The 26,274-nt window shown below is 43.5% G+C and overlaps 1 protein-coding gene across 6 annotated transcripts in view; it reads left to right on the forward strand.

Annotated features, from left to right (window-relative positions):
• The window catches only part of Patj (PATJ crumbs cell polarity complex component), a 302,937-nt gene that overhangs the window by 241,590 nt on the left and 35,073 nt on the right, over positions 1-26,274 (forward strand). For all 6 annotated transcript variants that reach the window (XM_060365928.1, XM_060365925.1, XM_060365929.1 and 3 more), the window contains 6 exons: positions 10,088-10,171; positions 16,569-16,762; positions 19,525-19,672; positions 20,586-20,672; positions 24,021-24,129; positions 24,666-24,703. In XM_060365928.1, coding sequence (XP_060221911.1) covers positions 10,088-10,171; positions 16,569-16,762; positions 19,525-19,672; positions 20,586-20,672; positions 24,021-24,129; positions 24,666-24,703 — 660 coding nt within the window. The remainder of the gene's footprint in view (positions 1-10,087; positions 10,172-16,568; positions 16,763-19,524; positions 19,673-20,585; positions 20,673-24,020; positions 24,130-24,665; positions 24,704-26,274) is intronic.

Genomic DNA, 26,274 nt, shown 5'->3' on the forward strand with positions numbered 1-26,274 from the left:
ATTTTGGTATGAACAATATATTCACGTTTATGAATAACAACTCTTTATTAAATCAGGCTTGGCACAAGAACTCAATTTTAGGTAAATATAAGCTTTAGTTTTGAGCTTAAGAGAAAGCTCATCACAATATTAGAGTCTAACATGTTTGTAAGCTCTCACAGCAGTTCTTGTGGTAACTCTTATGGCTGTGACTTTCATTTCATATATTAATCACTTGGTAAATAGTACAAAAGTTTGTAGCCCCTGAAAGTGTGTGTGTGTGTGTGTGTGTGTGTGTGTGTGTGTGAATGCAACTGACAGTGTTAGTAATTGTATCAGTTGCATTCAAACTATTCAGTCTGTGGAACTGGCAAGCAGTGATGATATCAATTTGGCAAATACTATATTTGTTCTACATACTCTGTTGACTTATAGAAAAGGAACACATTTAATAAATGCTTGACCTTGAGACTGTTTAGTAGTTTAAAAGTAAGGCATCTGTTGGCTTCGTTTTGACTTCAGTCAGTAATGATCTCAGGAGGTACTAGAACTAAGTCCCCTCTTACTCTTTCATGTTTCATTCATCAATGAAGTAATGCCAAGCGCCCTGTATCACAGGAGCAGAGTTTTTGCTGGGATGGTAGGATAAGAAATTTACATGTCATCTTAAGCCTGTTCTGAATTATACCTTTGTTTGCAATCTTTCTGCTTCCTTATTTAGAAGCTGGACCTCACTAAGTTGCCCACTCTGCAGTACAGGCAGGCTATTTTAGCATCTTCCTGCCTCAGCCTCCCAAGTAGCTGGGATTAGAGGCCCTCATCACCAGGGCAGTTTATGCAGTTCATTATTAATTAGTGCTGGAAAGAGAGCGCACAGCTACTGGAGAAAGAAGAAACTGAAATTTCCTTGCATCATCATCTTTCTTGAAAAAAGGCAACGAAGGGAAGTGGATCAGGGGGACAAAAGGTGGTAGTTGTGTTCTAAATATACTGTACATGTGTGAAACACTCAAAAAACTAATAAAATGTTATGTTTCACAAAGAAAAAAAGCAACAGTTTGATACAGTGGAATTTCCATGGTAGCAGGAAAAGTAGAAATGTTGGCATTTCTCAAAGTCTTGCATATAGACTGTGCTGACATACCTTCCTCCCTTTAGTTACTATTATGTACCACTGAAACTTAGTTGTCTGTATTTTGGGGCCCTTGTTATTAGTAAACATTTTATATGAATGTGTGGGAAGAAAGAGAATTTTAAAGCTCAGATGACATTAGATGTCATGTGGTTGAATTAAATGTTACACTGTCATTGTTAAGTGTCATGAACAATGAAAATTAAGTAAGCTCCCTGCAGAATGTCAAGAAACCTCACTCCTCAAACTCCCAGTCTGAATCCTCCCACACATTGCTGTACTTTATTATTTTCTATATCAACTTCTAATTGAAGTGTGATTGAAAAGCTTTCTTCCTAAAGTACTAGGCTAAAAAGATGGAATCACAGCTCGGTTGTAGAACACTGGGTTACGATGTATACATGAGGTCCTGGGTTCACACACACACACACACACACACACACACACACACACACACGAGAGAGAGAGAGAGAGACAGAGACAGAGACGGAGACAGAGAGACTGACTCAAAGAATCTGAGTTTTAAGAAGAATCATTAGAACCATATTCTTTGTATTTAAATAGATATGGCTTGAGCTTGCAGTTTTGCTCAAAATGAGATAAACTCTACCAGCTTAACTGAACCTTTTATATTCAGTTAAGTTCGGTGCTGTGTTTTCAGTGAAGATTTGAATCTAGTTTCGGCTCTTCCTGACCTCACTTTAGGTTCCCTTGTTGTCTTGGCCTTTCAACTGAGAGTCCAATGCGTTGCAGTGAGTGCCTTTTCAGATTTTTCAGAAATCTGCTATGAGTTCTTAGCAGTGATAGCTAAGAACTCTATTAAGTCATCTTTGAAAGCAGCATGGTTTACAGAAGTCCGAGCCATCATTTCTTTCAGAAGAAAGAAATGCCCAGTTAATACACAATATATTTAATACTGCTTTCAGTCCTCATGGGTCTTTCTCATTAGGAACAGTTTTTCCCTTAAGGCAGGGTAGCAAGATCTGGTACTTTTCTTTTTTTTTTTGAATACTGATAAATGTTTTCCATCTTAAATGTAAAATTTAATGTGGAACTTTTCTGTGGTTAAAACATCCCTTAGGAGTTCTCGTGGGAGAGTGTGGTTGGAAGGTTTTATGAGTGTGGCAAAGACTGGCTTTCCTTCCAGGGTGATCCAAGCCACTTAAAGCATGCCCAAAGTAGGAAACAAAGCTGTGTAGACACAGACCTTCATAACTACCAACCATGGAGTTCCCAATCAAATTTTTGTCCTAAAATTCTTATTAAAATCTACTGAATATCTACAAGTATTAACTATAAAAATCTCATTCATCTAGAATAGCTTACCCACATGTAGAGCTTTTTAAACTCCTTCAGCCCACAAAAGACATTACTTAATTTTTCTAACACATGGCTTCCTTAAGTGTTATGGGCCTATTGTGACAACAATAAAATTGCCTTTTGCTGAGTGATTGGTGTGTTTATGAGTTACTTTATCTACTTGTTGGCAGCTTGAACAGTAAAGAAAATTTGATTGATGGGCTGTAGTGTGCAGTGACTTTGCCTCTGTCTAAGGTTCTATTATTACATGTTATCAAATTCTTTTCCAGCAATTCAGACTTTAATCCCCTTGGAGGAATTTGGGAATTTTGTGGAGCTCGGTGATAATTAAGTCTCTCTCTCGTGCTTGGCTCCTTTAAATGGTTCTCTGAGCTAACGTAAATTCTCTGGGAATTCATATGGCTTTCACATCCATTTTCTGTTGAATGTTTGAATGTTTTGTTTTTGTATTGTTAATGGTTTGCCGTGCGAAGGTTGGGTTGAAATAAAATTAAGACAGAGTAATCTTACCCACCTCCTCATTCAGAGTCGTTTTGAACTTTTTTTTTTCTATCGCCGATGTTTTCTTGATAGACACTGAAGAACGCATGTATTGAGTACTTGCTTCTAGTCAGCACCAGGACACAAAGTGATCTGGAAGCAGACCCAGTCCTGAAGAGAAGCATCGGGAAAGGGAGGGTGGCGATAGGTCACACGGCTGTGATGTGCTGATAGGTGCAGGGGATGTCATATGGCCCCCAAGAGATGAGTCACGGGCAGTGTGACTCTTGGTTGATCCAAGGAGAGAACATCATGAAAGGAAGGAGTTACCAGGCAAAACTGAGCAGGACCTTTCAACACTTGAAGCCCCTCATATTTTCCAAACACATATAAATATCTCAATATGCATTTAAGCATCAACTTATCAGCAGGATATAATGTGCCATCAGTTATATTATCCTGCCCTGTAGAAAAGGAAAAAAGCACTCAGAAACAGCTCTGGAAAGGTAAAGGCAGGAGGGGGGGGGGAGGCAGTAAGAGTTAAAGGAGTTGCTTGTTAGATGGGAGGAAGGGGATAAGCTGGTTGCAGTGTGGGGCTGACCTCCTGCTATGAGATCAATAGACCATCATTGCCTCATTAGGCCCAAGGCTTCTTTCCTTTCACAAGTCATCTTTTCTTCACGCTCTGTAAAATGATCCACTCAAGGTTTTTGCTGTGGAACTGAGGCAACAGCCTTTCCACGGAACTGATCATATGGAAAATCCTAGTCTTTGTAGAAAATACAGTAAACTATTAAAACAGATTAGTCACACGGCAGGAGCCCAGGCTTTCAGAAGCTGCAAAGTCCTATTCTAGCTGAAGCCTGCAAGCCTGCACTTGTTCTTCTTCAAGCAGGACCAACTGCTAGGTTGTTCAGCCATTAGGAAGACTGAGTGGCACAGCCGGCAGGTGGGTGGCATCTTTGGTGCATAGGTGTTCGCCCACTAGTGACTAGAGAACTTAGTCTCTTACTTGTGCTTTGTGCTGACACTTGGCAGTCAGTCATATATGTAGATAATAGTGTTTCAGTTCCAGGACCTTCCCCTGGTCCATGGCTCATCATAGCAGGGTTCATCTTTGAACAGAGAAGGCCTAATCCAGAGACCCACCTTCTAATCATGCCCTCTAAGACCTCTCCTCAGACTAGACCAGTAGATACCCACATGGACATGACTGATAGGCTAATTCCAGAATAGATGAATACCAGAGACTGTTGGTATTAAGATCATATGCTGTCTCTCAGGTACAACTATGTATGTATGTCCGTACTTACATACATAGCATATATGTTAATAGAAGATGGACTGTGTGGAAGAAGGAGAGAGTCTAAAGGGAAGGAAAATAGGGAGTAAGATAGGATAATGGAGAGAAGCCAGTTACCACGTGTTTTCATGTGGAGCTAGAGGAGAATAAAGCAGAGACTATTCAGGGGAAGAGGGACACAAGCAAGAGAGAGGAGCAAACAACACAACTAGTAGGTATGGAAATGTAAAGAAAATTGTCTTGTATAGTGACAAAAAAGATTTGAAGAAGTTGTTAGTCTGAGGATGCCAGGTAGAACAACGTTCCTCACCTGCGCAAACGGGAAATGGGGCCAGGAGGGCAGCCAGTGAGACAAGAAGCCACCATGTTCTTGTGTAAATTAATACAAGTCAGCTTCACATTATGGCCCATTGTTTTCATCTAATCATACTTTTCCAAAGGCCAAAAAAAAAAAATCTTCACTATAAGGTTGTTAAGTAGAACCTTGAAATGCCCTGATCCAGCATCTTCTTTCCTCTACTTGCCTACCTGAAGTTCCAAATAAAAAACAAAAACAAAATCCACCTTCTTTTCAATTCAATAATCTCTATGATCCATTGACTTTGAGTCATTTGGGTAAAAACCCAAGAGTGTTTGAGAAACCTCCACACTGGCTTCCATGGAGATTGTGGCTAGTTTACAGTCCCATCAGCAGCGTAGAAGATTCCTTCTTTTCATTTCATCGCCATCATTTTTGGTGCTTTCTTGACAACTACCATTTTAACTGGGGTGAGATGGAATCACAGTATTGTTTTGGTTGGCATTTCTCCTATGTCTAATGAGGTTGAATATTTTTCATGTTTAATAGCCATGTGTATTTCCTCCTTTGAGAACTGTCCAGTCATTCATGAGCCCATTTTACTGATTTGGTTGTTTTCTTGTTGCTCTATGAGATTGTTCATTTGCTTTTCAGCACTTTGTATATTCCAGATATTGAGCCTCTTTCAAGCACAGGGCTGGCAAAGATTTTTCTCCCGTTCTTGTAGGCTAGTTCTTCACTCATTTAGTGTTTGCTTTGCCTTGTAGAAGCTTTCAGTTCTGTGAGATGCTGCTCACTGATTATTGCATTTATGTCCATGCAAGAAATGTATTTTCCTGTGTAGGCATCCCTTGCCCAATGCCTGTTAGCAGGTAGTATTTCCCTTCCCCCTACCAGTGTCAAGCTTTATGTCTACACTAAAGTCTTTGCTCCATTTGAGCTGATTTTTGTGCAGGTGAAAAATAAGGATCTGGTTTCTTCCTGTACACAACTGTTTTTCTCAGCACCATTTTTTAAAGAGGCCCGGACAACTTTATAGAATGAGAAGTTAATGGCTCTTTGCCTCCCTTTTGAAAAAGAAGACACCATCCAGGCTCCCTTGAGCCTGCCTGCACAACCGTGGTCCACATGACCCTTGGTAGTGTTTTGAGATCACCTCAAGCCATCTGCTCAGTCTGTCTTCTCAAACTCATTCCCCAGAAGCAGAATAAAAAGTCTTGGCAATAAATATATCCCCTGGATGTAAACATTTCATTAGTCAGAGTTAAAGTCCATTGCTGCTGCAGGATCTGAAATGCAGATAGGTCAAGGCACCGTTACCCACCTCTTGGAGCTGACTGTAATTGTTACAGTGAAGAGTGTTTTCAAAACTGTATCATAATGAAATTCAAGTGTCCTAAGGTGCTTTGTGTTGATTATAGACTTATAACATTGTTGCTTCTCTCCCATAAGAACTTGTATTGGATTTTTTTTTTTTTTTAAGGAAAGTAGGTTTATGCCTGGCCTGGTGGCACACATTTCTAAAACCAGGGTGCAGTAATTCAGTGCAGTGAGTTCAAGGCCAGCATGGGCTACTGAAAGAGACTTGGTATCACGAAAATAAAGCCTGGGCATGGTGGCTCACACCTTGAATCCCAGCACTCAGAACAGAGGCGAAGGCAAGATCGCTCTAAGCGCAGGGCAAAACGAGTTCCAGGCCAGGTAGTGAGAGCTGTACAAGAAGGAAGGGAGGGAGGGAGGGAGAGAGGAAGGAAGGTAGAAAGGGAAAGAGAGGGGGAAGGAAGGAAGGAAGGAAGGAAGGAAAAAGAGGCGGGAGGAGAGAAGTAAGGAGGTGGGGTAGGGAACAGAGGGAAGAGGAAAAGGAAGGTAGGAAATTGCTTACATACATACATTCCTCTCTTCTTTTTGTGAGTTTAATGCCAAAGGCTCCTTGAGACTAAGGCAACATTTAATCTCAGCCCTTTTGGAGGTATAGCAGCTCTGTGTTCTTAACAAAACACATCAAAACTGACAAGACCCTTGCCACTTCTCCCAGTCCACCCAAAACCCCCACTTGCTGAGGCTTTTGTGATTTCTACAAATCCACATGTCTTGCATCTTACAGACCTGTGCTTACTACACAGGTATGGCTGAGATTCTTCCTTTTTTTGTGTATTTTTTAAAGATTTGTTTCTTTACTTATTTGTTATGTATACAGTGTTCTGCCTACATGTATGCCTGCAGGAGGGCACCAGATCTCATTATAGGTGGTTGTGAGCCACCATGTGGTTGCTGGGAGTTGAATTCAGGACCTTTAGGAAGAGCAGCCAGTGTGCTTAACCTCTGAGCCATCTCTCCAGCAATTCTTCCTTTTTTAAATTTCATGTTGTGTGCATAGGTGTTTTGCCTACATGGATGTTTGTATACCATGTACATGCCTAGTACATAAAGAGTCCAGATGAGGCTATCAGATCCCCTGAACTGGAGCCATAGGTGGTTATTAGATGCCAGGTGGGAACTGAGAATGGAATCTGGTCCCTCTGGAAGAACAGCCAGTGCTCTTAACCACTGATCCATATCCCCAGCTCCCTAGGATTTTTTTTTTTCCTGCCTGGATTTTGCCCTAGAATATCTGCCTTGTTGTTGCCTGCAGGATCTTAACCATATGAGTATGCCTTAGACAAAGGATGGAGGATTCTGGGCAGCTTGGGGGATAGATCCTGATTGTGGGACCTGGAGATATTTCATGTCCCTACCCAAAGCCTCTTACCTCTCCCTGCAGCCCCCCTCCCCAGACACCATCATGGTCCACTTGATGCAGTCTGTTCAGTGCCCTTCAGTTTCTCAAACACAAAAAGATATCCCATAAATTCTAATAGCCTCCATTTCTACTGTAGATTCCCTGAGACAAGGAATTTAAAGGCTTGAAGTAGAGAAATAATGTGAACAAACTAAGTTTAAGAACTTCAGAATAGTCTTACCAAATGTGTAAGCGCTGAGATTGTGTTTTTCACTGGACTGTGGTTGGAGACATCTGCTCTTTCTCTGTCATGACGTCTGAGGTGTCGTGTGAATACTTCAAATGGATGTTAATTTTTATGGTGATTAAAAAGGTGAAATTATTCAAGGTGAAATAAATACCTTTAACAGACCTATACTCCCAAGTTAAATAGAAGCAGTAATTAAAAATATTTCAACTGAAAATTCTCAGGGCAGATGGGTTGAATGTAGAATTCTACCAGACCTTTAAAAAAGAAAAATGAAATTAAGAAGCTGTCAGGTGAATGGGTGGAGCTAGAAACAGTCATTCTGAATGAGGCAAACCAAACCCAAAAAGACAAGTATTGTATGTTTTCTTTTATATATGAATATTATTTTAAGCTTTAGTTATATTTCAGAATGTAGCTTTCTGATATATTTCTGATATATAGCTATATATATAACCTCAGAGGTTATTCCAACCACAGATGTTAGTTAGCTAGTAAGAGACTAGAGAAAAGAAAAGGATTTTCTGAGAAAGGGGAAATAGAATATAGTGTTATAAAGAGATAAGGAAGAAACTAAAATAGGATTAAATGAAGAGGGGAATGTAAGAACAGGATAAAGGAGGGGACAGGGGAGGAACAACTAGCATGAAAGGAAAGGAGCTTGGGCTTTTTGAGACAGGGTCTCACTACGTAACCCTCACTGGCCTGCAAATGGCTCTGTAGGATTCAGACTTACAGAGATCTGCTTGCCTCTGCCTCTCAAGTACTGGGATTAAAGACGTGGAATACCATGCCCGATCCTATGAAAAGAATTTAAATAAAGTCATTATGTAATGAGAGAAATAATGCCCCAACTAGATACTTTATGCCATCAAGTAAAATCTCCAGTGCCAGGAACGGATTGTATCTTATTGAATTAACCAAAGTGGTCCTATAGACCACCGCCACTGAACATCTCAGGCTATTCCCTCCACAACCAAACAATAAGGCCCTATTGTTGAAATCGTCAAACCTGAAGAAATCAAGCTGGTGCCCAACTAGAAGTTCACCCTACCGACTAGTGTTTATGGTGCTAGAAAGCACTTTACATACTACTGGAAGAGAAAAATTAATCATCACTGTCACCAGCTACAAACCCTGAGGTCTACAGCAGTGGCTCACCTGCAAGATATACTGGTACAATACTGGCACAAATGTTGTGGTAGTAGTCAGCCCCTTTTTATTAGGTTTAAGGACCAGTCTATGAAATGGAACCTTCCTGACACTCTTAAAGCTGTCAGGAACATGGGAGTGGATAGATGTACAGAGAGTAGGAGGCTTTGAAGCCCTAACTAGGATGTCTCCATCAGAACTCTCTCCTCGAGGCTTGGAGATCTCTGTGAAGGAGGAGATGGAAAGGTTTTAAGAACCTGAAGTGGTAGATGACTCCAAGGAAAGTGTTTTCCAGACCTAACAGGGCTGATCTCCCAGAAATAACCAGTCTCTTGCACGTATGAACTCACAGAAACTGCAACAGCGCACACAAGACCTGCAAAGTTCAAAACAGACAAAACCTCAGCACGAGAAAGGGCAGTAGACACCTAGGCAAGGAGCTGTTTGCATTTGATAGCCGCTGGGAAGGGATAAGCATTTCTCTGTGGTGGGGTGACACCGGGGCTGACATCCACATTCCCAGGCAGGCCCCATTCTCAGGAGGTGCCGGGCAGCACAGAACAGACTCCGTGCTGTCGAGCTTGCTTGGTTTTTGTTGTGTTTTTGTTTGGTTTTAGTATTTTTTGTCTTTAATGATTTTTTATTTTGGGTTTTGGGGGGGGGTTGGAGAAAAAGAAATAGCAGGAAATGAGGTGAGTAAGGAGGTAGGGAAGACCTGAGAGGAGTTGAGAGAGAGGGAAAATATAACCAAAATATATGAAAAAAAAATCAGATAAAAAATAAAGGGAAGGAAACAAAAAATGAGAGTATTACTATGAAGAAATGCAAATTATTTTTAATTAATTAATGAAGATACGTTTTTCAACCAAAGGTTATCTGCCATAGATCATGTCCTACATTTTTGGCCTAGAATGTTAAGTTCAAAAAAGTTCCCAGTGCCCAGCCGACTTGTGCTTTGGTTTCTGAGTGCTCCCTTCCATCCCCTGCTTTGTCCTTCAGCACTAGCTCATTCACTATGTTCTTTTCTTTCATTGCATAAGTAATGAGGCCTGACAGAACCCTTGATCAGGCCACACTTCTGCGCTGAACCCTTGAGCTCTAATAAATACCTGAAACCATGTTTAAAATTACCAGTAAAAAGTAAACGACGCAGGGTTCACCTCACGTCTGAACACAGCAGCAGTGTTCGAGGTCAACAGTGAAAACATGAGTGGCGTTTAACATGGAATCTGAAGCAAATCCTGTCCTAAAGGCGTGAAATAATCATCTTTGGGAAGCATAACTACACTTCTAAAGCCTACAGCTATGCTTCTTACTTACATTTACATCAAGCAAAGTAAACATCATTAGCAAATTGCCAATTGTGGGTTACTGCCCATTATCTGGATGCTAGCTTAAGATTGTCTCTGGTTGTTGAGAATTAATGGAATTTTTGCTTTGTTTTGTTTGCTTTATAGGATGCTATAGTTATCCACGAAGTCTATGAAGAAGGCGCAGCAGCCAGAGATGGAAGACTGTGGGCTGGGGACCAGATATTAGAGGTAACTGAACCTGAACTGCACGTTTTAACACTGCATGATTGACATTGGTCCATAAGGGCAAATTGTCTATCTTTTATTCGACTATTCCCTCAGTGATTTTTCTCCTGTGGAACAAAGCATATGTCATATCCTCCTCTTTTTCAGTGTTCATTGAACAACTCACTGGTTTATAATCATGACACTGTTTACCTAACTCAGAGAAAATATTTTTTAGTGGAAAAAAAAAAAAAAGTACCACTTATAGTTCTATCATATTATTGTCAGACAGGATATATTCTATTACAGCTTGATATTTTTTTTTGGGGGGGGGGTCTGTGTTATTGCTTACCAAATCCCCTGCTGGAGAGATGGCTCAGCCATTAAAGACTAGGCTCACAACCATAAATATAAGAGTTCAGTTCCCAGCACCCATGGCTGTCTCTCCATGCACTGCACACACGGACTACCACTATATAGAAAAACAACCCTTATAAATAAATAAATATACCCCTGCCTTTTATCTTGGAAGGCAGAAATGAGCCACCGAGGGGAGAAATAAAATTCTGTGGTATCATTCCCTGGTACTCCTGCATCTACTTCTTAATCATGGCCTTACAGAAGTTAGCCACCACACCAGTAAGAAACATTTTTTTTTAAGTGCTGGGCACGTGGCCTAGCAGAAGAGGGCTTGGATTCAATTCTCAATACTGTCTTTAAAAATCACTATCTCTCTTTATCCTGTGGCTATAGCTGCTTTCTTCTGTAAGCACATTGTCTGCTCATGAGGGTCCCCTGCGTTCTGCAGGCTGGTCTGCCGTAGCTTTAATGATACCTGTTCCTAATTATTCATTATACCTGCTCATCCATTTATTCATTGACACAACGGAGTACATGAAGAAAAGCCACTTAAGGGAAGGGCTTAGCCGGCTTGCAGCTCCAGAAGATACAGCCTGTGGCCAGAAGCATAGTGGTATAAGTGACAGCTGATCATAGTGCATCCAGACGTAGGAAGCAGAGAGCGCTGTGCTCGGCTCACTTTCTCCTCCCTGCTGAATCTGGGACCCTGGAGTGCCACTGCCCACATTAGAGTAGGACCTCCTACTTCATCCTATGTCCACAGGCCCATCCCGAGACCCATCCCATGGTTCTAGACCCTGTCAAACCAACAGCCAGTGCTGAACTTACAGTACCCTAAACTTAAAATTAGGGTAGCCAAATTTTGTTCCCAAAGATAACCAAACAGTTCTTTTGACATTGATAAACATAGACTGTCTTCTTCCTGGTGGGTCTTTTTACGCCACTCCCTTCTCTTGCCCCATGTTATCGTCATTATATCCTGTTTAAGTGGGATCCCTTGAACTAAAATAATGAGTCAGCAAACTCTAGTGTGGCAATGCTCCTCCACTTCCCACATGCTCATCCTACTGAGAGTATGTGATGTGGGGCCTCCCAGAGCCCTTCTCAGACAGGAGACCCGCCCCCCCCCCAAGCTCGGCAAGCAACGATGTGAATAACGCCTGCTTTTCTAAGGAACTTGCTGCACTGTTTGTCTCATAATGCTGCCTCTTGAGCAGCCGGGCACGTGGAAACCAGGCTGAGGTCACTCTGATCTGAGCAGGCTCCTTATTGCCAGAGTTTGGTAGAGATTGCCTTTGTAATGTTAGAGTCCAATGACAATGCCTTCAATTATTTGTATTTGCTGAGGCCTTTGAAACGGCTTACAAGGTTCACCCTCAGTCCGTGAGGTTACCTTGTGTTTTAACTAACAGAAGTGGTCTTGTGTGCCATCTGTTGGACCACAGGAAAATAATCAGCTCAGCCCACATTTCCTAGAGACACTGCTTTCCCTTTGTTCTGTGGGATTATTCACTAACAGTGCAAAAGCCTTTAGTGGCCTGTAAGAATATTGAGGGGTCCTGCACAGAGGAAAGCCGTTCTGGCAGCATCTCCTTCAGCCCACCCAAGTCAGGTGAAGGGGCCAAATTCAAGGGCACATGGTGACCTTCCTGGGGCACATAGGGCTGTGTCAGAACAAGGGGTGGCAGTCACACATCAGGAGTTCTTCCACTCTTGCCTCTGCCTGGCCATGTCTCCCCTTTGTTCAGCCCACTGCCAAGATGTGGCCTGGAGGGAATGGCTAACTTTGAGTCCAAAGCTACCCTGCCCCTGAGTTTCTTCTTTGTGGAAATTCATTAATCAATGTCAGTTAGTTAACTCTTTGTGGTAGATCCTCTAATGACCTGTTCATAGGCTAACTTACGAGGCTGTGTGGTAAGAGGATGAGAGTGGAAAGATTGTATGGGTTAGGAACTGGAGAGGTGAGTCAGTAGGCAAACCACTGGCTGTGTAAGAGTGAGGCCTGGAGTTTAGCTCCTCACCTCCCAAAGGTGGACATGGCCTGCAGTACGAGCTCTTAAGATGTGGAGACAGAGGGTCCCGTAGCAAGCTGGTTACTGAGACTAGCCAAATTGGCAAGCTCTGGGTTCAAGTGAGAGAGCCTGCCTCAATATATGCAATAGAAAAAAATAGAAGAAGATACTCAGTGTCACCTGTCTTCACATATATGTGTGCGTGCGAGCACACACACACACACACACGCACCTACACACCTATATGGAAAGGAAAAAAGCTTGGGTCAAATGTTGACTGTTCCTCTACCTGTTAGCTGTGTGGCTGTGGTAAAGTTCCTCGGCCTCTCCATGCCTTGTTTTCTTCATCTGTAAATGGTAATAATAGCAGTAGCTATTTCAGAGAGTTGTTATCAGCAGTAAATGGGTAAATATCCATAACAATAATAACAGAAACAACACAATGCCAAGACAAAAATAGATACTCAGCTATAGACAAAAAAACACACTGGAAGAAAAAACGGTGTCTTGTAAAAAACTGGATGTTCACTAGATCCTTTTCTCACCATATCTAAAATATGAGTTCAACATCCATCAAATACCATTGTGTTTGAGTGAGAATGGCCCCATGGGCTCATATATTTGAATGCTTGGCCCCTAGTTGGTAGAACTGTTTGGGAAGGATTAGGAGGTGTGGCCTTGCTGAAGGGAGTGTATCAAAAGCTCGTGCCATTTCCAGTTAGCCTTCTCTATCTGCCTCCTGCTTGTGGAGTAGATGAACTCTCTCACCTACTCTACCAAGCCCGCCTGCCTGCTGCCACAATTCCAGACGCGATGACTGGACTGCCTAAAACTGTCAGCCAATATGCTCATCCTTTTACGAGTTACCCTGGTCATTGTATTCTGTCACAGCAATCAAAAAGTAACAAAGATATAGGTTGGTTTCAAGAAATGGGCTATCGTTGCTGTGATAGGCCTGAACATGCTGGGTTTTGGAAGACTTTGGACTACACCTGCTCCCCGCCATAATGATCATGGACTTTAGTTCTCTGGAGCAGTGAGCCCCAGTAATGCTTTCTTCTATGAGTTGTCTTGGTCATGCCTTATCATATCAATAGGAAAGTAACCAAGATGATCATAATTCAAGACCTTAAACCAGTAGGGAAAAGAGGAGAAACAACGGAGGAATAGGCATAGCAATGACTTTATAAGATTCCACTAACGGGTTGGAGAGATGGCTCAGAGTTGAAGAACACTCGCTGCTCTTCCAAAGGTCCCGAGTTCAGTTCCCAGCAATCACATGGTGGCTCGTAACCATCTCTAGTAAGATCTGGTTACAGGCAGAATGTTGTATAAATAATAAATAAATCTTAAAAAAAAAAAGATTCCACTAACTTAGGAAATAAAAGAATAAACTGACACCAGGCAGTTGGGGCCCACATGTTTACTCATAGCACTCAGGAGGCAGATGCAGAAGGATTTCTGAATTTAAGACCAGGCTGGTCTTCAGAGCAAATTCCAGGACAGCCAGGGCTGCACAAAGAAACTCTGTCTCAGAATGGGGTGGGGTGGGGTGGAGAATTGACATCAAAGTAGAAAGCTTCTGCTTAACAAATGATGAGTGAAGAGAGAACTGACAGAGGGAAAGGAAACCTTTTTTTGCTACTTATACAATAGAGGATTAATACTCAGACTATATGAAAAACTAAAAAAATTACAAACTAAAAGAACAAGAACTCAAGTGAATAAGTGCACAAATGAATTGAACAAACACATCTCAAAAGTGGTAGTACAAATGAACAACAAATTCATGAAAAAATGTTCCAACATCTTTAGCTATCAGAAAACTGTAAATCAAAAATATGTAGGTCTGTAATCCCAGCTGCTCGGAGTCTGAGGCAGGAGGATAGAGCAAGCTCGAAGCAAAAAGAGCTGTGATTATAGACTAGTGACAGAGAGTGTGCATGAGGCCCTGGAGTCAGCCTCTGGTGTTAAATGGGTACTGGGTGGGGCAGGGGCGGGCATTGAGAGTCTCTCCAGTCTGAACAGCTGCTGTGGTGGTTAGAATGCGCTATGGGTTTCATCATTTGGTACCTGCAGCTGTTTGGGGAGATCGTGAAAACTTAGATAATGTAGCGCCAAACTCACGAGCCTAGACCACTGAAGGCAGGCTTTGCAGGTTATGGCTCAGCCCTGCTTTGTGATCTGACAAGACTGAGCCACAAGCTGCTGCCACCGTGGACCCAGCTGTTCCAGAACCTCGCTTTCCCTGCCCTGGTGGGCCATTCGCTATGGTCCAAATAAACCTCCCCTGAGTTTCTTATGTTAGATATTTTGTCACAACAGGAAGAGTAACTAATGCAGATATTATTTAAAACAACAACAAGCCAACAAACGGCTAGACCAGTGAGATGACCCAACAAGTGAGGGAGCTTGGTGACCTGAGTTCTGAGTTCTGGCCCGGGGGCCTGGTGGTGGACGAAGAGAACCAGCTGCTACAGTTGTCCTCTGACCCCCCTATCCACACTGTGGCAGGCACTCCCAGAAACCTAAGAGCACTGTGTGACCCAAGTAGACCACGTGTGGGCACATAGCCGGAGATTCTCCTTCAGTAGGCAGAAGAGGCGCCTGCACATGCGTGTTCACTGTGGTGCTGCTCTGTTGCCGCTCGCTCACTTGATTGTTGGCTTTGAGGCTGAGCTTCTCTGTGTAACTTAAGTCAGCCACAGATGTGTGGGAGTCCTTCTGCCCCAGCTTCCTGAGTACGGCTGTGCAACCCCTTGTCCAGTTTCATGGTACTGTTGTTCTCAATAACCAAGTCATAGAATCAGCCTTGGTGCCTATCCATGGATAAAAAGTGTGGTGTACACACATATACACACAATGGGGTATCACCCGGCCATAAAGAAAAACAGGATCATGCCACTTGCAGGGAAATTGATGAAACTGGGTAGCATTGTGTAAGCAACACAGCCAGACGCAGTCAAGTATCACGTTCTGTCTTGTGTGTGACGTCTGGGTGAGAGGAAGTCATGAAAATGGAAGGCGGAACTATTGGAAAAGATGGAGGTCAGGAAGAGGGTGGGGGACAAGAAAAGGTAATAAAGAGATGAATTTGACCAGAATTCATTTATGTATGTGTGAAGATATTACAAGGATACCCAGTATTTATACAGGTAATACTCACTAATAAAGCTCGGGAAAATCCGTAAGGGCTGGCATTACATGCAGTATGGAAATATTTACTTAAAAAATAAGTTGGGTGTGATCTCCATATAATAAAGCAGGAATGTGGGGCTCAGAGGGGTTCTGAGCTACCCAGATCCATGTGACTCACCAGCAAAGCTGTGGCTTTGCCGATTGTTCCCAGTATCTCGTGTTCTCTGGTGGTGGGCCTCTCTGTGGCCGTGCCATCACATTCAAATGAGAAGCCTTCAAGGGCTTCTTTGAAGTTGTTGGAAACACCTGTTCTTTCTTTCCTTCTGGGCCCCTTCTAAAGATGATGTGATCTGAGCAATTAAGAGTGAGGAGCCATCCAGATTTGTAATGGTGCAAACCCATAATACCAGTGCTCAGGAGAGAGGGGTGGCAGATCTCAGAGCGAGGCTACCCTGGTCTGCGTAGCATTTCCGGGACAGCCAGGGTTACATAGTGAGACCCTCTCAAAAGGCAAAGCAAGCAAGCAAACGAAAAAGGGTAAGGATGGCAGGCCCAACAAGCAAACAGCCCAAACATACTATTGGGCTGATAACTGTTCTAGCTGTTCCCTTTAAACCTCAATAAGTAATCCTCTACACACACACACACACACACACACACACACACACACACCAGCTCCCCTGACTCCACAGTGAAGTCCACAGCTGTGTAAATATATAACCATGCACACCAGCCCGTCCTCTGTTTTTTGTGGGTTGGGGTCTTTATGTGCCATCATAGTCCTGATGGTCATATGGCATGCTTTGGGAATGCCAGAACTTCATTGAGATTTCTGACTGGTTGGCTCAAGGAGCGCAGGCTGAGACGCCTCTGCTGTAAGCTGCCCATTTCAGGATAGCTGTTGTTAACAGGTTAACGGGGTTGATCTGAGGAGCTGCAGCCACGAGGAAGCCATCACAGCCCTGCGGCAGACCCCCCAGAAGGTGCGGCTGGTGGTATACAGAGATGAGGCACAGTACCGAGATGAGGAGAACTTGGAGGTGTTCCTTGTGGGCCTACAGAAGAAGTCTGGCCGAGGACTGGGCCTGAGCATTGTTGGGAAACGGTAAGAACGGACTATTCAAGTCAGGGACAGCCTTCCCCTTCAATAGATGGGACTGAGGCATCTAACACTGAGGAAGAAAACCTCCTGTCAAGTAGTGATGGGGTTTCTGAGATATGTCCCGTTGAGATACAGCTGGCCCCAGCGGACACACCTGATCCCAGCTGGGCTGCTGAGTCTGCACTCGGCTCAGCAGGAAGGATTAGAATGGCCACCAAGGGCATTATTTGTTGGTTTCTCTCACACATGAGGGTGCGGAGCAACTGCGCATACAGAACCGAGCTGCTTTCCCTTTACCTCATCGCAGGCAGAGAATGGCGGTTCTGTTTTGTGTTGTTCGCTGAGACAGGGTCTCCCTATGTAGCCTAGGCTAATCTCAAATTCACAGCAGTCCTGTGTCAGCTGCGATGACTGCCGTGCCCCACCATACACAATGCTTCCTTTACTCTCAGGTGATAGATGGGTGAGTGATCCCAAGTCGCCATCTGGATTGCAGGTTCAGTTTGAAAGAACATTTATGCTCCTTAGCGTGAAACCTTCCATTCTAAAGGATTAGATGTATCTCTTAAGTTGAGATATTTATTGCACATTTTTTTGCAGTAACTAAGAAATAGAAAAAAACAAAAAACAATACCTCATCAACAGGTCTCCAATTGTCAGGGCATAGTCTAAGATGGAGTAGAGCAGGAGGATTCTGAGTGCTCGTAAGAAAACTCCAAGAAAACAAGAATCTTGTGATCCTGGTTTCTTCAAAACACCAAATTATTCTTGGAATGTGTGTGTGCTCCTTGCACGTGTAGAGGAAAGAAGTGAGTTTACTTCACCGGTAGTTATTCACATGCCTCAATGGAAAACCATGTGTGGCTTGTCCTTACTCACGTGAGTCCCCTTAAGCCACAGAGCATACTTGCCTGATGCTCTGAGAACAGTTGGCTGTAAATGAGCTCGTGCAGCATCACAGAATAGTATACGCCGTAAAAATGAGGGTGCTGCAGGTGCTCATGAAGGTCAGTAGAACAGGGAGATAGCCCAGTTCCAGACCACATAGGTAGCATATGTGTCACCTGTCTTCAGCCTGGAGCATACCCTCATTAAAAAAATAAATAAATAAATAAATAATGTCATGGTGTATATTTGGAAAAAGAAAATAACACAAAAGCAAGGTAGCTCACAACTATAATTCAAGCTGAATCACCACAACTTTAATGATAGCCTGGGCTACAGAGTAAGTTCTAGGATAGCCTGAGCTACAGAGTTAGAACCTGTTGTTAAAGCAAGAGAGAAAGAAAGAAGGCTGGAGTTACAGTGTGGGTGCTGAGAACATAAGCCGGGTCCTCTGCAAGCGCAGTAGATGCTCTAAGTGCTAAGCCACCTCTCTAGAGCAGTAGATGCTCTAAGTGCTAAGCCATCTCTCTAGCTCCAAGATATATACATGTTTAAAGTGCTTCAATTTTGAAACAGATTTATTCAGCAAATAAAAGAAATAAAAGACTGAAAATAAGAGGGTGGGGCATGGAGCTCCGTTGGTAGACTGCTTCCCTATCAAGCATGAAGCTCTGGGTAGATTCTCAGCACTCCGTCAAATAGTCTTGGAAGTACAGGCCTATGATGCCAGCACTGAGGAGGTGGAGGCAGGAGGATCAGAAGTTCAAGGCCAGCCTGCCCCACAGGAGACTATAGGTGGTGGGCCATAATCAAGGAAATAAAAAAGGACAGAGATTAACGGTGGAACTGTTGGGGGATTTTGAGAAGGTTCAGTGGGTTATGGCAGGGGCTATCAAATTGATGACTTTTCTAAGATCCCTGGGACCCATGTGTTGAAAGAAAAGTACAACCGCCCATATGCTATCCACTGACCTCCATGTCCATGTCCACATAAATGTATGAATACGTTAACATAAATACGTGAATAATACATGAGTGATTTCATTTGTTAAGAAAAGGAAGTTAGGAGGCTAAAGAGATGGCTCAGAGGTTCAGAGCACTGGCTAGTCTTCCAAAGGTCTTGAGTTCAATTTCCAGCAACCACATGGTGGTTCATAACCATCTATAATGAAATCTGGTGCCCTTTTCTGGCGTGCTGGCACACATGCAGGCAGAATACTGTATAAATAATAAATAAATTAATTTTAAAAAAAAGAAAAGGAAGTTACTCTTCTCTAGGAGAATAGCTTGCTCACTCATTATTCTGTGTGGGGTGCTGGAATCACCCCAGGGCCATGCCCACACCAAAAAGCAGTCAGCCATGGGGCTGTAATCCAGGCCACAAACCTGCCTTTTTAAAAAGTAAATGGTGGTGCGCACCATTAATCCCAGCACTTGGGAGGCATGAATCTCTGTGAGTCCCAGGCCAGCCTGGTCTACAAAGCAAGTTCTAGGACAGCCAGGGCTACACACAAACTCTGTCTCAAAAAGCCAAAAATGGTAAAAAGTAAATGTAAGTTTCCATTTTGCTTCACTAAAATCTTCACACACACACACACACACACACACACACACACACACACACACCCAGTGCTGGAATCACAGATACATACCACCAATAAAAAGAAAAGCATGGTAGGCAAAGATGGATGTACAGTGCATAGCACAAGTAGGCATAATTGAAGCGTGAAGTTTATTATTTAGAAAGTTAGTGGATGGCACTGGACCTAATAGATTAGTTTTAGAATGTCTGGTTTTAGATCTTTAGTTTTTATAAAGTAAGGTCCAGTTGTAACTAATAGCTAACTGTGCCAATCCCGCAATGCTTGTGACCCTAACAGGAGTGGAAGTGGAGTGTTTATTTCTGACATTGTGAAAGGTGGAGCCGCAGACCTGGATGGCAGGTTGATTCAAGGAGACCAGATCCTGTCTGTGAATGGAGAGGACATGAGACATGCCTCACAGGAGACAGTGGCCACCATCCTCAAGGTGAGTCCCTGAGCAGCTTCCCACCTAGCTACAGTGACCAATGCAACAGCTGGCCAGGGCTACCTTGGTTGGAGGTTTTTGCTCTGTTCTTATTAGAAATATAACACCTGATTGTTCCAGATGACCAGGAACAGATTTAAAGGAAAGCTTTTGTGCTGACTAAGCAAGCAGAAAGACCTGCCTGGGGATTTCGAGGCAGGTTCTCATGGTACTGAGCGTTCCACCTCTCACACCTGTTGGTAAACCAGTTCACTCACTGTGTGCTCTCCTAGACCATGGGATCCACCCCTCCCCTCTGCATTAACCAGACCCAGCTTTGAGGGCTAGAAGGAGCTGCTAAAGCTCATCCAGACTGGTTTCTTCACTTCACAAGTGAAAACAGCCACACAGCTCTGGCTGGGATGCCCCCACCGTGGGCACCAGCGAGCTGTGGAGGTCTGCGGCCGAGACTTCTCAGCTACGGGGCTCTGCCGCCTGCAACTCCTTCCCCTTTGCTTGCAACCAGTGGGTCTAAAAAGCAACTGTAGACGCTTGTGCAGACAGATGGGGTTTGTCTAAATAACTGGGGTTCCTGGTCCAGTCAGCTCTCGGTGACTCTGCAAAGGAGAGCCTAGCTTTGTGAACTGTCTCCTATTTGATTTCCAGCTCTTTACCTCTTGACTGCTGTGTTCTTTCCGAACACTTTCATCAGAAGGGAGAAGGAATGGAAGAAAGGCAGATTGGTATCAAATCCATGCAATGCATTTGAAGGGCCTGTTTTGTTTGGGTTTTGGATGACTGGCTCTCCTTTTGCCCGTTGGCCTAGTTACCCTCCAGTATGCCTTGGCCACAGCGATGACTGCAGGCCCTGCTCTGGTGTTTTAGATCATAGATGCTGCTGCGTTTCACTTCCGTCTTTTCTTGTTTTCCCAAGTGCGTCCAGGGCCTTGTGCAGCTGGAGATTGGAAGGCTCCGAGCCGGTTCCTGGGCCTCCTCAAGGAAGACCTCGCAAAACAGCCAGGTTGTTGACCCCTCCCCAGCAGACTCCCTCACTCCCGTGCGCCCCCTGGGGGAAAGTTCTCATTTCATAAGCGATCTTTAGAAGTGATGTCTGATGTGCCACATACTCACACGAGTGTGTTTTCATGTGTGTGAAATGAAAATGAAAGGTGGGGTGGAAATTCATTAAGCCCTACATTTTTCTCTCCTTTATTGCCTATTAAGTGTTCTCTTAGAACCATTTTTTTCTCACTATTCTATACTGCCTGTGCACACATGTACACAGCTGTGTTTATTTTAAAAAGGAAAAAAAAAGAGGTAACATCTGGTGGCAATTTGACCCTCATTAGCACAACATTGTTCTATTCATCCAATTAAACATTGCTATAAAGTTAACTTGTGAATAGCCACTCACACATGCTGAGGGCAATTAATGGCATACTCCTAGGAGAGCAAAGTATGAGGGTTTCTCCTGTGGCATGGAGGTATTAGTAGGTGACATTTTGTGAGTTAGCAAATATATTTATTTGCAAGACTGATGTCAGTACCACCTTTTTAATGAAGCATTTTCACGGTAATTTGTGTGTATGTGTTATAATGGCTGACACACTCAGTGACTGCTCTTTAGTCCCACTTGGACATGATTCAGCTCTAGAAATTTATATGTTATACACAGCCCCTTTTTTGAGGTCAAAGTGTAGGTTTTAGTCCTTTCCTGGTTGCCTTTCAGCCACAGCCTCCCCATAGCCCAAGGTGCCCTGGATTTGTGGTTGGCATAGCTGTTCCTGCAAAGCTGCTGCTTTGCCTCATTAGTGTTAGAAAATGGGCAACAGAAGCTACACTGAGGGCCTGTGAGTCAGCGCTTACATGCACTTTTGACCAAACCTGATGACCTGAATTTAATCTCTGAAACTCTGTGGTACAAGGAGAGGTTGACTCCCAAAGTTGTCCTCTAACCTCTGTATCCATGCTATAGCATGTGCTTCTAAACACACGTGTACACACACACCAAATACAATAAAAGAATTGTAAACATATGTCGTTGATCAGACAGGGTCACACACTAGCTGCTTTGACTTCCAGAATCTTCAGAATGGAGTGTGGAGAGATGGCTCAAGGGTTAAGAGCACTGACTCTTCCAAAGCACCCGGGTTCAGTTCCTAGCACCTATATGGTGGCTCACAACTGTCTTCAACTCCAGTTCTAGGGAATCCGTCACCTATACTCACCCAGAGATAGGCACATACATGTAAATAAATTTAAAAAAATAAAAGAGAGAGAGAGAAAGAAAATGTTCAAAACAATCAAATCTAATCCACACTGTTAAATATGCATTCCCCCTTCCACCCCCGGCTTCTATAATTAGCCGTAAACATAGTGCTGCTCATTCCACAAGTGAATAGTCAGGGATTCAGTGGAGACTGAAGTCCATGGCGGTAGCTGCAGTCAGCAGCCCCAGGCAAGCCTCTCCGCTGTCAGAAGACTCATCTATGTTGAATGGTTCCATTAAAGCCCCGTACACAGGAGACCAGGGTACAGAGTGAACCATGCGAGAGATAAAACTGTTCTTCCCCGTTGACTAATAGCTGAGGTGGTGGATGGCTGGATTTCTGATCCCCTGAGGGATGTACAGAAGGGTTATCATGATTCATAAAGTTCACAGTTGAATCCAGGGCCACATGCATGCTAGGCACATGCTCTAGCCACATTCCCAGCTCTAGATTTTTTTTAAATACCTCTTGCTTAATCGTGTGACAGGTTGGTTTTTAATAATGGTTAAGTGTAACTGCCAGTTCATAGATTTCTACCCCAAACACCGTATAAACTGGACATGGTTGCACATGCCTGCCATTCTGATACCCAGTGGGTTAGAGAGAAGAGGATCACAAGTTCAAGGTCATGTTCAATTTGAAAGGTCAGCTTAGGTCACATGGAGCCCTGTGCCACACCAAAGAAAAGTGAGTCTGTCCTAAAGTACACAGATGTCTACAGCCTATATGAAAGTGAACTTTAAAAGGTGAATTAATTGATGAATAGATGTATGATAAAGAACGTGTAAAGGCTAGAGAGTTGGTTCCTCACGGAGAGGACCCAGGTTCAGTTCCCAGCACTGGCATCATGGCTCATGACCACCTGTAACTCCAGTTCCAGAGGATCCAGTGCCCTCCTCTGGGTGCTTCAGGCTGGTGCATAAGGTGCACGTACGTACGTACGTACATGCAAGCAAAACATTTACATGTTTAAAATAGAAGGAAATTCCAGACCTTTTACTTTTATGAAGGAGATTCCCAAATGCTCATCTGGGGTTAGGGTCCTCTGGCTCCACTTGCTCAGTGCTGGAATTATATGTGGGTGTCATGGAAATGTAGCAGATTTAATTATGGAATCTAGGTACATCTGTGATTTTTAGAATTTCTCCGCTTACTTGAAATCTCTTATTTAAGAAATACTTAAATGTTTTAAAGGTTCTTCCACAGTTAAATAAATGATCATTTAAGCTGTGGTAGGTGCAGCACCTGCCTGGTATGCTTGAAGTCCTGAGTTTGATCCTTAGCACCACAAAAAGAAAAAGATAGCAAGACCCTGTTTCAGAAACAAAACACATTATAAGTTACCAAATGGTAATAGTGATGTGTCTTAGCTTAAGTTTTCATGACAGTTGGTCATAGGCTTGCTAATTGGGTAGAGCCATTTTAAATGGCATGGCCTCCATATCATTTATAGCCTCCTTGGCTAATGTGTAGGATTTTGGATAGTCATTACCCATAAATGACTATATATTATAAATCTTAAATATCTATTTATGTGAGGGAAACTGTTAAATAACAGGTGTAACAACTTGAATTGAACCATTTCTGTCTGTAGGACAATGTTTGGAATATAAAAGTAGGACACCCTTAAAATCAGGTCTTTCCCTTGATATTGCTGCTTTCTCTAGAAGTCTATGCTCAGCCCGTTTTCTGTTGGTTGAGCTTCACACCTTCAGCTACACAAAACACGGGGTAGAGTGTAGTTTGGTTAATTGGGGGGGGTCATGCTGCTCCCTCAGAGGACAGAGGCACTCGCTGAAGGCTCTAACACTGCAGCATGCTAGGAGAATGCTTTGATTTCATGTGCAGCAAAAACAGCTGGAATTACTGACTTTCTGCGTAACTGAGATGAAGCATCCGCGAGTGGAGAACACAAAGGAACAAGGGTTTAGAGGGGCTTGGGGCGGTGAGGGGGAGCAGAGTGACTGTTTTCCTTCTTGACTCCTTCAGTATGTGCTGTAGATGGCTGCGACCTCAACCGCTGTGGACTCGGATGAAGGGTATGTCTCTAGGCCCATGATAGTGCCTGCACACAAGTGACCACAGTGTCTCCTTTTCAGGGGGATCCACACAGTGCACACAGCAACTGTCGGCCTTCCTTTGCCCCAGTCATCACCGGCCTACAAAACCTGGTTGGCACAAAAAGAGCTTCGGATCCTCCCCAGAAATGTAAGTTCGAGGCCAGCCTAAGCTACTTAACATGGCCTATTTCCAGAGGAAAGGGAGGTGGGGGCCGCACAGATCCCATGAGCGACAGAAAAGCAAAAACTGAGTGTGTCAGGAAGTGCAACTATTTACAGAGAGAGCATGACTACAGGACTGGTAGCTGAAGGAGGTGAGAAGTGCACATGCCCTGGAGAAAGAGTGGGGCCTCTTGGGTGAGGGTTATCTTTGAGTAGGGCAGGAAAATGCACAATGAAACGCAAACCCCAGCTTTGAGTAACAATGTTATAGGCCATTGCTGCTGCAGCCCATCAGCTTTGGTCAGACCGAACAATTATGGCCACATGTGTCCACACTGGGACACTGGCCCTGAAGACTCATTTGGGTCCTGGTGGTGAGGAAGGGTGTACCCTGCTTGCGTTAGTCCCCTTTCTTAAAAAACAAACCTCGAAAAATGCTGCTGTCGCTCTGGGAGTATTGCACTTATGTGTATTCCCGCGATTCATAAGCACTAATGAACCGTCTTGCCTCCTTATTCCTAGGCACAGAGGTGGGACCGAGGACTGTTGAGATAATCAGAGTAAGTCAGATATTGTTTTTAATCTGCTGTGTACATTTTACCTCTTAATGTCGGATTATATGTTCTTCCAAGTTAGTATCGGAAATACGTAACAGAAAACAGAAATAGACTTCAAAAGAGAGACTGAAACATGAAAGTAAACATTGGGAATTTTTTAGTATATCCTTCTCAACAGTGCGTGTGTTTAAATTTCACACAACAAAAAGTATGGTGGATATTCTCTTGTACCTCATCTCATTACCATGCTACATGAACGTGAAGCCATGTCAGCGTTCTTGACAGCAGAGAACATGATTGGTACCGGTTATATAATATTCACTCCATTGTCCGGATGCACCTAGAATTTTCCTAACCAGTTTCCTCTCATTAAACAATTAGCATAACTCTTTCTTTTTATTTTTTCAATTTATTTTTATTTTATGTGTATCAGTGTTTTGACTACATGTATGTCTGTGCACTATGTGCATGCGTGGTGCCCACAGAGCCAGAAGTGGGTCATGGGTCCCCTGGAGCTACAGATGGCTGCTACATGGGGCCTGGGAGTTGAACCCTCTGCAAAGGCACCAAGTACTTTAACTGTTCAACAGTTCTCCAGCCCCCATGTTTAATTTTTACCGTATGTAACAAGCATTGTTACATGTACACCTTTGCCTATATCATGAGTAATCACCTCAGGATTAATTCCGAGAAAAGAAGCCATCAAATCCGAAGCCATGCTTGGGTCTGGGGTGCAGCTTGGTAGCAGAGTACTTGGCTAGCCTATGTGAGGCCATGGAGTCCATCTCTAGCTGTGAGGATGCTTCTTCTTAAAGGCTTTTATGTGTTGGACTGCTCGTTTGAAAAGATTGTGTAAGGTGTGTTCTAGTTCATCACGTTTTCAAGCACTGATTTCCAGCTCACGTGTGATATCTGGAAGGTCAGAAAACAGACTTCTGGTTTCATCTCCGGGACCGTAAACTTGAAGCTCAAGAGTAGTGATAGGATTGCAGCCCTGTTGTAACCAGAGTAACCAACCGCAATGAGGCGGGCAATTCCCACCCAGCTCTGCTCTCTGGGCTCAGTCATAGCTTGTCTCTACCGCTTGCTCTTGGGCTGCGTTTCTTTGATAAAGCTGCCTAACAGAGTATCAGAGGCTGGGTGTCTTCAGCAGATGTTCATTTCCCGTACTCTTAGAGGCTAAAAGTTCAACATTAAGGTGAAGGGTAGCCTTCTCTGAGCTCTCCTTGGCTTGCAGATGGCTGCCTTTCTGTGGTAGCCCCCTGTGACCTTTCTTTATATGTTCACCATTCTGGAGTCTCTCCTGTTGCATCTTCAATGAGGATTCGCTTTGGACTGGGTTAAGCCCACCCTGGCAGTCTCATTCTACAGACTGTCTCAAAGTGGAGTTATGTTCTGAGAAACTAGAACTTGGAGCTTCAGTACTAAACTTAGATGGGACACAACTTGTCTACATCAGCTCACTGATCTTGCATTGAGTCATCTTCAGTTTTTCTGTCTATAGCATGGGCTTACAAAACGAACTCATATCATAAACCAGTACTTTGTATGGATCAAATGCTGACCCTGGTGCC

This window comes from Meriones unguiculatus, chromosome 12 (assembly GCF_030254825.1).
Source record: "Meriones unguiculatus strain TT.TT164.6M chromosome 12, Bangor_MerUng_6.1, whole genome shotgun sequence".
Lineage (NCBI taxonomy): Eukaryota > Metazoa > Chordata > Mammalia > Rodentia > Muridae > Meriones > Meriones unguiculatus.